Raw genomic sequence first — 11,232 nt, 5'->3', positions numbered from 1 at the left:
ATAATATATTTATAATAGCAATATTTATGTCCGTGACGTGTGATAAGGTGAGTTTTACGTGCATCAAAAAAAATTTAGTGTGAACAAAAAGTGAGAGAAAAAAAACGTTCAGCAACATATCATTCCTTGCGTCGGTTGGTGGGCAAATCGTGAGGTTCAAATCTGAGCGTCGATATCTCTTGATGTCCATGAATCCTCTTCTTCTTAGTGGTGTAATGCTGCATTGAGGTACGGAAAGGGGTTGTAGGGAGATAATTTTTTTTTTATAAAAAAAATATTAAAGGAAAAAAGGAATAGTGATTGAAGTTATCAGAAACATGTGACTCTGTATATGTGTATCTAGGATGAAGATTAAGAAAGGGTGTATATCAGAAGGGTAGAAAGTGAAAATTATAGATGTTATAATATAAAGAAATAGGAATTGTAGCGAAAATATGGCAAAGGAACACAGTCTCTAAGCCGTGGGAAAATGTAAACATGAAAATTTTCAAGATGGCTGCCATGACGCTATGACGGAGGGATGGGAGTTTTCGCAAAGGCTCTCGGTATAGTAATGGCCGATGTTTGTTTACAAACAGAAGGATAAAAGCAAAACGAATGACAAGTTATAATGGCTGTTTTTAATTTGGGGGGGGGGCACAAGAGTTCAAAAACAAGGATAATGATATTGGGAAAGTAAGATTTGATTAAGATAACTATTATTAGGCTTTTGAAAGGCGATTTCAAAGTCAAGGTACCTAAACGTGAATCCAGTGGCGTCTCGGGGGGGTTGGTTTTACGAAATAGTGGAATTGTGGAGAAGATTTGAAAGTAAGGAAAATTAGAGTGAAATGCGGTAAAGTTATTATCCGAAGAGTTACTTCCGATGAGAAACAGGGTTGGCAACTCAGGTAACAATATCAAGGTATCGTAAAAAAAAAAAAATCAGGGAAGATACATAAAGAAAGTGTCGTTATTTGAGGACTGTGAGGGTGATTTTTATGAAAGTCTGAGGGTGATCATAGTATTTCAGTAGAGGTGGGTAGGAGGCATCAGAAAAATTAGGACAATAGAGAAACATAAAAAAAAGAAGAAAAAGAAAGAATTAGTATTAGTATAAGTACTTCATATTCATGATCTGACCAAATGCCCAAAATATCTAAACAATTTCCTATTAAAATCTTAAATACAATTTCCTTAATATCATATTCTAAAGGGGGCCGGGGGGGCTCATTATTTCCAACATAAACCTAACCCATTTCCTGATTAGGTTGGGAATTTAAGGTAACTAGAGGTTGGATTGGGTTTTATCGCCCAATACTCGATTGTGTTAGTAAAATTATGTTGGAAATAAAAATTGTGGGGGGGGGGGAGAAGAAGGTCTCTAAATTCATAAAAATAGGTATGTCCGGTAATGATTCTCAATTTTATATGGTCGTGCGTATATACGTTCTAATATCTTCTTCTAGATGCTGTTTCACAAAATGCGTGAATTACTCGACGTCTCAGTTTCCGTATCCGCTTTTAAGAATACACTATATAGTTGGAAATGTACGAAGATTTTACGTTAGAATTCCTTAATTCCAAGACGGTAGAAGGTGGTACTATAATCTCTGTACCAAAACTTCCGTCATTAACTATCAATTCTTCCGGAGGAGGAGGTAAACTCAATTCTGACACTGAATGTGCATCCTTATTTCTGTTCGAAGTGGTGAACTTTTCTGGGGTCACTTCAGGTTCTTGATCTCTTTCTTCAATCCTCTCGTTACATTTATTCTCAAAACTCTTCATCTGCAGTGGCGTATCATCACCAATTTTTTTCATTAAACTTTTCATAACTCTATAGAGCAAAATTAGACTTACAATTGCAATAACGGTTTGCACAATGTCTAAAAAGTAGCTCAATTCTTGCAAAGAAAATTCCGTAGACGCACTACATTTTCTACAAAACCATATAAAATTGAAAATCCCATGTTCTCTTAGCAAATAAATAAGTAGAAGAGTGATGATGATATTCCAAATAATAATAATTCCTGGTATAAAATATTCATGCTTATAGATAGGCATCTTAATGGGCGTCTGGTCAATTATCGTAAATGCTGATATATTCATATGTCGGATTGAAGAACTCCAAACATCGTTAAGTAAAGATGAAACATTAAAAAATTCATTCCCTTTATACGTAGATCGTAATAGCATCAGATCATTAGAGACTAGCTGGCTCGGAAAAAGATGTAAAAATACAGGTTCTGTAAGATCATTGTCGAGACACGGAAAATCCGATCTGACGAAAAGATTTCTCTCCACAATTAATTTAGTATTACATGGTATTCGAATTTTAAGGGCTCCGTATAATCTGGCTTCTTCTGGAACTCGAATGGTAGACACATTTTCTCTAGTCTTCAAAGTTACAAATTCTGGTGGGTGTATTAAAACAAACTCATGCGATCCAATGTCTATAATCTGTGCCTCTTTCGAATCATAGCACGTATGGTCACAGTTGTGTAATATTTCCCTGACTGTACTGGCAACGAAAGCTGCGTGAGCACAATTTATTAAACGAGAACGTGTCACAGTGTGTGTAGGTATCTTACATAACTTTGATTGGCTATAATGACAAGCAAGTAAGCTTGTTCCTGTTATTGGTATAAGATCTTTTTTATCTTGAACTACCATAACTAAAGGCTGGATATCAACGGTACAAGTTTGGTTGTATACAGCAAACGGAAGTGGCTGCACATCATATAACTCAAATGAAGGCTGTATTTCAACGATCGGAATTTTCATCTGTAGATAAATGTACGTGTCGGTGATTGAACAAGTCAAAACATTAATTGAATAATACATCTCCAATAACGACTTATCTATGGCTAACTTATATCCATTTTTCAAAATGATATTCTCAAATTCAGATAAATGTGCGTGCAACACTTTATAAGGAATTATATTAGGGTTCAGCCTAGCATCTGTACACATCTGAATTGTCAGATCATATTTAAAAATTTGTAGAAACTGTACAAACTGCGTTGAAATCGAATAAAATTCTTGAATGAACGAAATGACCTCTTTATGTACTCGATTTGCAAGCTTATTAAGATGATCTCCCAGATCATGTTCTTGATCCAATATTTTTGCCGAAAAGTTTCTAATTTTTTGAAAATTATCCTGTATCTGATCTTGAAAACTTAAAAATTCTGAAGTTGTGTTTTGAATATATAAATTGTTTTTTAACAATTGTTTTTGTAAACCCAGTACAGTTTGTTCCAAATGAAATTCCTTCTTATTTATCGAATCAATAGAAGAACTGTCAGCTACGTCACAACACCAATTCAATGCTTTCCCAATGAACCCTAACAGTGCACGTGGAGATCTGGTTGATAATCGATGAAATCGTGGATTTGGAGGCTTTAAAAAATAATCGTTAATGTGGACTTTCAGATCATGTAAGTCTTTTGCAGCTTCGCAGACATCTGGAGCTAGAGTGTCATTTTCGTTGCAAAGCAGAGCTTCAAAAAGAGAAGAAACCTTAACATCATGCGGAAAGGAAAATGTCAAATTAAAAGATATCGGTAATGAGTGTTGGTACAAAATAACATTTGGGAGTTTACGGAAAAATAAACCAGATGTTATTTGGAACTCGGTGTTATTAGACGTCACATGTGGGAAAGAGAAAGATAGGATAATGCAGCTTAAAACAAAATAGGTTATCTGAAACACAAATTAAATATAATGAGAAATTTAAAATTTTCACATGTTCTATTGATTATTATCTCTGTTAGCCTAAGTATATATGTTCCTGTTAAATTGCGTTACTAATTTCAATGTTTCCTTCTTTTCTAGGTAAGTGGAATGCCTACTAGTTCATCTCAGTACTTCACCTAATTTTATTTTCAACAATGGAGGTAGACAAGTCATAGCAAAAAACTGTTTTTGGGAGATGGTTTAATACTTCCTCTGGACCTGCACTTTAACAGAATAATGGACACAGGATTTTTTTTTGGTGGTAAAAGGTTGTACTAACATACTGCAAATTAACATAGAAATAACTCCCTGTTAGGCCAGTAATAAACTAATCTCTAGGTTAAGTACATTATATAAATTTTATGCTCTTGTAAAGGACAAAAAACTCATTTCGGGAAATATTCGTGCATCACTTTTTCGTAAATAATTTGATTTTGTTTATCGAATTGAACAAAAATTATTTTTTCGAAATAATCGAGGTACTCCTCGAGATATTCCCTTACTACGTTCAAAGCAATTCTTGCAGCCTCTAATTTCGGGTAGTTAAATACTCCTGTAGCTATATTTGGAAAGGCAATGGTCGTTATGTCATTGTCCATAGCCAACTGTAGGGATTTCTCATAACACATCTTTAGGCGCTTAGCATTTTTATCATCGGGTGCAGATACATGTATAACATAATCTACAGGTAGATTATATCCTGAGGTTAATACGGCATTACCTGGGTTCAAGTGACCAATTTTCTTGCACTCCTGCCTCATTTCACTTCCCGCCAAAGACTGTACCATCAAGTCTACACCTCCTCTTGGTTGCAACTGGGTGTTGGATGAATTTACGATCGCTTGTCCTGCCAGTGACGTAATAGACCCATAATACAAAGCCACTTTCCGGTTAATTTCCTCGTTGACGGCAAACTTCGGTTTTTCAACATCAGCCATCGATTTGGTGTCGGGTCCGGTCTCGTCCCACGACGGAATTTCAGTCATCAACTTCACATCTCGAATGAACAATGAATCCGCTTCCCCCGTGCTTTCCTCTTCCTGATACTCCATCAAAAAAGAAGTGGACTCCTCCTGCTGGTGAAAATCCTTTTCCTGGACTCCTTCACCCAATATTTGTGCGTCCTGATTCTCTAACTTTTGCAAGTCCTTAGATATTCCCTTCTCAGGTGGATAATACTTCTTAAGCCGGTCTATAGAAAATGAGTCTATCTTAATCTGTCCTCTAGGTGTTCGAAACTTAACATAATAGATGTTGTCATGTTTTTTGGACACAATTTGACCAGGTCCAAAATACTTTCCCGAGAAAGCAGCACATTGTCCTCGTTTTCTAGACAGATCAAAAATCCAAACCGCTTCACCCTGCTTGAATTCTTGTTGTATTCGCTTCTTGTCGTAAGACTTCTTGGACGTCAGATGTCGGTTGTACAAATTTTCTTGGGCTTTTTCGCGTATATACTTCATTCGTTCCAATCTGTCTTGGTTTTCTGAAAATTGACATTCCATACCCAACATGGCGGAATGCAACAACCGAGGAGAAAAGCCGTGGAGGAGTTCGAAAGGAGAATACTTCATGCTCAAATTGCACGTGACGTTATAGGCAAAGGTTACTTCTGGTAGAAGTTCAATCCAACGTGATTGGTCAGTTTTGTCTAAGGCGATCTTCAATTGCTGTTCTATATTTCTTACTGCGATTTCTACACTCCCAATAGAAAAATGCCCTTGAACGTCAGCGAAATGTATTTGAGTCCCCAGTATTTTACATAACTCCTTAAATAATTGACTGGTAAATGCAACACCTCTATCACAACAGATTTGAGTTGGTATCCCATACTTCAATATGACGTTGTCATATATGAAAGCACTAACAGAAGCTGCAGAAGCATCTGGTAGAGAACCAGTAATACAAAAACGAGTTCCTTCATCTATGACTATAATTAGAAATTTGTGGCGTAAGATATTATTACTAGGGTAGGTCCCACCAAGATCCACATAGATTCTAAAGAAAGGATGAACGCTAGGATGTGTCTGAAGACTACCGAACTGTTTTCCACTCCTCTTTTTTAGCAATTGACAAGTTACACAAGATTGGCACTTATCATACACAAATTTTTTCATATTGGGGAAATAGACAGACTTTACTAAAAGGTTGTATGTTTTTGAAAATCCACCATGGCACGCACCCAGTTTCCCACAATGCAGTTTCTCAAATACAATGTCTCGCAATTTCGATGGTACTGCTAACAAATAGACTTTACCGAATGGTGTCTTATTCATTTTGTATGCTACATTATTCTTCAAAACAAAATACGATGCCTGCCTTTCATAGGCTGGATCCTTTTCTGCTTGATCCTCCAAGTGATCAATAATTTTCTTCAGTACTGCATCTTCTCGCTGTTCTTTTGCGATATCAATGAGGTCCATGTCTTCGATTAGGAAAATTCTCGGGTCAGAGGCACTCTCTTCTTCATCTTCCTTGTCGCGACTATGCTTAACAAAGCGACTCAAACTGTCGGCTTCTATGTTGTCGGTACCTTTCACGTGGGCGATCGTAAAATCGTAACAATCAATCTCAGACATCCAGCGTGCTAATTTACCTGTCAGGTTCTTACTGTGGCGAAGAAACGTAATAGCTTTGGAGTCCGTATGAAGATAGAAATGTCGACCCACCACGAAATATCTGAAAGATCGCAGTGCATACAGCAGAGCCAAGAGTTCCAAATGGTACACTGACAAATTTTTTTCTGAAGGTCCAACTGCTCGACTGGCATATGCGATCGGTACTAGTTCAGCTTCAGGATCGTCTGAAATAGGTTGTTTTGCTACAGCTGCGAGGCCCTTCTTGCACGCATCGGTGTAGATATGTAGATCCATCTCTGGTTTGTATGCCATCAATGTTGGGGCTTCCAAAATTGCTTTTTTCAGAGCTTCAAAAGATTCTTGTTGCTGGGTTCCCCACTTAAAATCTTGGTCTTTTCGAAGCAGAGTTTGAAGAGGATAAGCGATTTCCGAGAAATCCTTAACATACCTTCGCAAAAAGGAGCACACCCCTAAAAAACTTTTTAAATTCTTCTTCGTGCGTGGACGTTGGAAATTCTGAATCGTGGCTAACATTCGATCTGACACTTGTACTCCAAATTTTGATAAACGATGTCCCAACACTATCAAAGAATAATGTGCGATCTTTGTCTTCTCGGGAGACAATTTTAGTCCCCGTTCTCTAAGTTTTTCAAAAAGGACCTTGCACCAATGCACCATCTCGTCTACAGATGACGCGATAATGTAGAAGTCGTCCACATAATGCATAATATTTGTACTTGGAACGCCTGCTAACGTCAATTTGACCAGTCTATTAAGTGCTGCTGCAGAAGAAATGTGTCCCATAGGTAGGACACAATATTGATAACTTGACATGCCTGGTATCGAGAAGCCTGTACACTCTTTCGACTCCTCTGTAATCGGAATTTGGAAGAATCCTTTGGTCAAATCACTCGAGGTATAAAGGAGATGTCCTGCCATACGATTGATTATGTCATCCACCGACGGTGTCGCAAAATTCGAAGGATGGGACTGCTGATTTAGACCCCTCAGATCACTTACAAATCGGAACTGATTATTACGCTTCCTAATCAGCAAGATGGGGTGGTTCCAGGGCGAGATTTTCTCCCTCAGAATCCCTTGACGAAGCATCGTGTCTAACTGCTGCTTGAGTATTCCACGAAGATGATAAGGCACTGAGTAGGGCGTCTTATTCACGGGTGTAGGATCGGATAGACGAATTTCATGAAGGTAGCCTCGTGCGAGTCCTATGTCCTCCTCAGACCAACTCCAAACATCAGGAAATTCTCGTATGAGACTGTAGAATCTTTCTTTCTCTTCTGGAGATAGCTCGGGGTTGACATCGACACGACTAGGATCACAAAGTCGCCTGGAAAGCTCCATCTTCTCCGGGGACGGTAGGCTTTCTTCTACCGACGAAAAACTCCTTTCCTCAGGCTCCTCTGGGACCTCCTCAAAATCTTCAGCATCCCCAAGGTGTGTACCTTGTCGCAGTTTGATCTCCTTAATGGTGGGATTCGTAACATACACCACGGGGCATCCTCCATTCACTATCGCACATGGAATAAAAATGTCCAGTATTTCTTCTATCCGGCGAGAGGGTGACAATAATAACTTCTTCCCCAAAATATCCCAACAACTGCGTAGCTTCACCAGAGTATGCGAGCGAGGTGGTAAAATCGTGTTTTCCAATACTCTAAAAATAGCCCGAGATCCCTGCGCAAGCCTGGATGTTAAGACTTTTGACAAATTGACTTCTAAATTCCTCGGAGGTAACGTTTTTGAAGGAGGGCGTCCGAATCGAAAAAGAGTTAAATTTTGCTTATTGTAATCTAAAACAGCCCTGTGCTTTTCCAAAAAATCGGCGCCAATCAAAGGCCCATAATCAAAATTTGGAATAACTCTGAATACATGAGTAAACCATTTTTTACCAATCCTAAATTTTAATAAAGCTATCTCAGAAACTTGTATAAACTTCCCTGTTACTCCCCGAAGTCTAGTATTAATACGGAAACGTTTAGCATTTTCCGGGACCAAATTTTCCCCCAGACAACTGATCTGGCTGCCGCTGTCAATCATCAGTTCTACGACTTTCCCGTTCATTAAAGCTGACACATGAGGCAATTCGTTAAAGGATACTATAGGGACTATAACGGAACCTTGAGTAGATTCGTCCCGACCATCTACTCTGTCTGCGTGTTTAAAGAAGGCATACGACAATATCTCGCAATATGATTCGGTAATTTGCATTTGTAACAAATAATTTGGCCTCTATCCGGAGTCGAACCCTGACCTGGCGAAGAATTACTATTACTTGAGGACGCAAAATCACTGCTGGACTTTTTATTAGTATCAGCATTATTATTCTGACTTCTGTTGTTTTGATTACCGTTCCGTTTTCCTTGGTAATCCTGACCTACATTTTTCGGCTGATTAAACTGCTTTTTCCTATATTGAAAATCATCGCTTCTTTCACAATTTGTTGAAGGAGCTAAGGCTGAAATCTGCAGCGTCAACTTTGACAGTTGTTGCTGTATGTCAGTCAACGGGTCGATTACCGGTTGGTTCTGTTGAGTCTGCTGGTTTTGCAAGTATGCTGACTGTGTATTATATGGTTGAGCAGTAATCGGACTTTGAACCCTTACTTCAGCATTATTCTGAGTATGAGCATCTATGCTAGCCGGAGAAAATAAAGACGACTGCAAAACAGCAGAATTCTTTTTCAAGAATTTCTCTAATTCCTTACGCTTCAATAACAATTTAGTCCTTTCCTCGATAATTAGGTCGTTCAGAAGGTCACTGACCGTGTTGTACTCCTTTCGTACTACAACTTTAAAGTAATCGGGTAAAAGTCCTTCCACAATAAATTGTAATTGTTTCTTTTCATTGGCAGTCGGGTCTGCGCGTAAAATCAAATCCTGCTTCGCATAAACGTACTCTAGAACGGATTCTGATTCATTCTGATCACGGGCTCGCATCTGAGCTTCAGATAATTGTGGCACCAAATTGTCCTTAAAAGCGTTTATAAAAGCTTGCTTGAACTGGTCGTAAGTCATTTGGGCAAATTCTGGCTTTCTTTCTATGCCAGCAAACCAGTTTTCAGCGGGGCCACGGAGTAGGCTCCCCAGCACCAATTTTCGTCTCATACCATCCCATGAATTAATGCTAGCGATGGTCTCATATCGTCTGATGTACGTGTTTACATCGTCACCCAACCGGGCATAAAAAGGCTCCGGTTTCACAATCGTGCCGTGCATGGACGGAGGTGGATCGTTTCCTCCTGTTGCCATACTGTTAGAACTAGAACCACGAACAGTTACGTCTAAAGAATCAGGAGAAATATCCGAAAATGATTCCGAAAATTCTAGCTTCTTTTTAAGTTGCTCTAAATAATTACGTGTAAATTTAGTCGATTTAGGAGACGAACAGGCCGCGGGATCGAAATAGACAGTATCACTTAAGTTAAAAATATCCTCTAAAGGTATCAAAAATTCGTCCGCTAGTCTTCGCAACATATAACACAAGTAATAAAACTATTGGGCACAAGTCAAGACCTTAAATATGCTATACCTACACTAAAAACTAAATACAACACATAAAACATACACAAGAGGTATTGGGGCTCCACCACTCTCCGAAAAGGAGAGAAAAAGAAAGGTAATTATAGAATAGCATAAGAAAGATTGCTCAAAAAATAAAAAACAAAAGAGAACAAAACTAGTTTCATAGAGGGTTGGTGGCGGGGAAGTTGGAGGTGATTCTAAAAAGCCTAAAAAATGAAGAGAAAACAGTTTAGAAGTTTGAAAGACAACTAGCATTGATCACCTTCTTACGCTGATGCGAGAAAAAAAATCAGCATCTCCATCATCTTACGCTTGTGCATTCGGTAGGAATGCTTTCGTCGTCGTTTTGAAGAAAGAAAGGAAACTATTATCGTTAACTTGGGAAATATAGCTCACTGGTAGAATTGAGAGGTAACTGAGAAGACGACGAGCGTTTTAGTTTATAGGGCATGTGGGTAGAAATAAATAAAAACAAATATTTTAAAAAAAAAGATAGTCGAGAGTTTGTTTGGGAAGAAAGAAAAGGAAGGTTGTTTGGGCGTTTAGGACCTTGGATGTGTATTCCGTACCTCCGTTCCTGGTCGTCGACTGGTGGTCTCCATGTCTCGGCTTCTGTGTCGAATTGGCGAGGAACTTGGTATAGGTCTCTCCTGTCGTTGCTCACACTCGCTCCTCGTGAACTTTACCGCTCCTCGTGTACTTCACCGCTTCTCGAGTGCTACTCCCCTCTTCCGGGTCCTGGGACGTTTTTATATGAAACAAAGTAGGAAGATGGCCGACGAAATTACGGAAAAACATCCAAAGTACGCACGTGTAGGATTCAGGAAAGTGCAAGGTAAATGGATTTCTCGACTTATTTAATAATTTGTCAACAGTTACAGAACGCTTTGGTTACATCAGATTACATAAGTTACATAAATTTACCAAGAATGAAGAATGAGGAATCGTCTACTAAAGAGAATTTTGAAATGTTTGCTGACTGTCTTATTATTCCAAGTTGTGTCTGTCTCTCATCATCCACAGAAAATAAAGAAAGAAAAAAAATAAAAAATAATATCGATTTTAAATCTTGATTTGTTTATATACTGAATATTAAAAATATTAGGGAAATCCAATATCTCTACAGCATTGTAAAAGACATAAAAATCTGAAGGTACTAAATTTGAAGAGTATGGAGTATAATGAAACACTTCTTATTCGAGCTCTCGAACCGCCGCTCTGATCATGTTGACGATATGAGAACAGATGAGTTGTATTGCAGAAGAATGCCATTTCACCTATTTTGCTGAACTGCTTCGTTGCGTCAGCGCAGTTGAACGTAGAGCTCCGTCTCGAGTAGTTGTCTGCGTTCAAATAGTTCATAATGAATTCTCACTTTCCAGTCCTACCAT

The 11,232-nt window shown here is 38.5% G+C and overlaps 1 protein-coding gene across 1 annotated transcript; it reads right to left on the bottom strand.

The window, feature by feature from the left end:
• Positions 1-432: 432 nt before the first annotated feature.
• Positions 433-10,887, bottom strand: LOC145692991 (uncharacterized). The gene is made up of 2 exons (XM_081768620.1): positions 10,411-10,887; positions 433-3,687 (listed from the first exon to the last, which is right to left on the bottom strand). The coding sequence occupies exons 1-2, from the start codon at positions 10,441-10,443 to the stop codon at positions 1,504-1,506; spliced, it is 2,217 nt and encodes a 738-aa protein (XP_081624746.1). The 5' UTR covers positions 10,444-10,887; the 3' UTR covers positions 433-1,503.
• Between the last annotated feature and the right edge of the window lie 345 nt (positions 10,888-11,232).

Source organism: Thermobia domestica, chromosome 8 (assembly GCF_964235325.1).
Source record: "Thermobia domestica chromosome 8, izTheDome1.hap1.1, whole genome shotgun sequence".
In the NCBI taxonomy this organism is placed as follows: Eukaryota; Metazoa; Arthropoda; class Insecta; order Zygentoma; family Lepismatidae; genus Thermobia; species Thermobia domestica.
The sequence above is the reverse complement of the archived record's forward strand: the minus strand, read 5'-3'. Positions and strand labels throughout refer to the sequence as shown.

Coding starts and splice junctions, on each gene's coding strand:
- LOC145692991 (XM_081768620.1), bottom strand. CDS start 10,443: ATGGAGACCACCAGTCGACGACCAGGAACGGAG. Junction 3,688..10,410: donor GTCGACGACCAGGAACGGAG/GTACGGAATACA, acceptor TTTGTGTTTCAG/ATAACCTATTTTGTTTTAAG.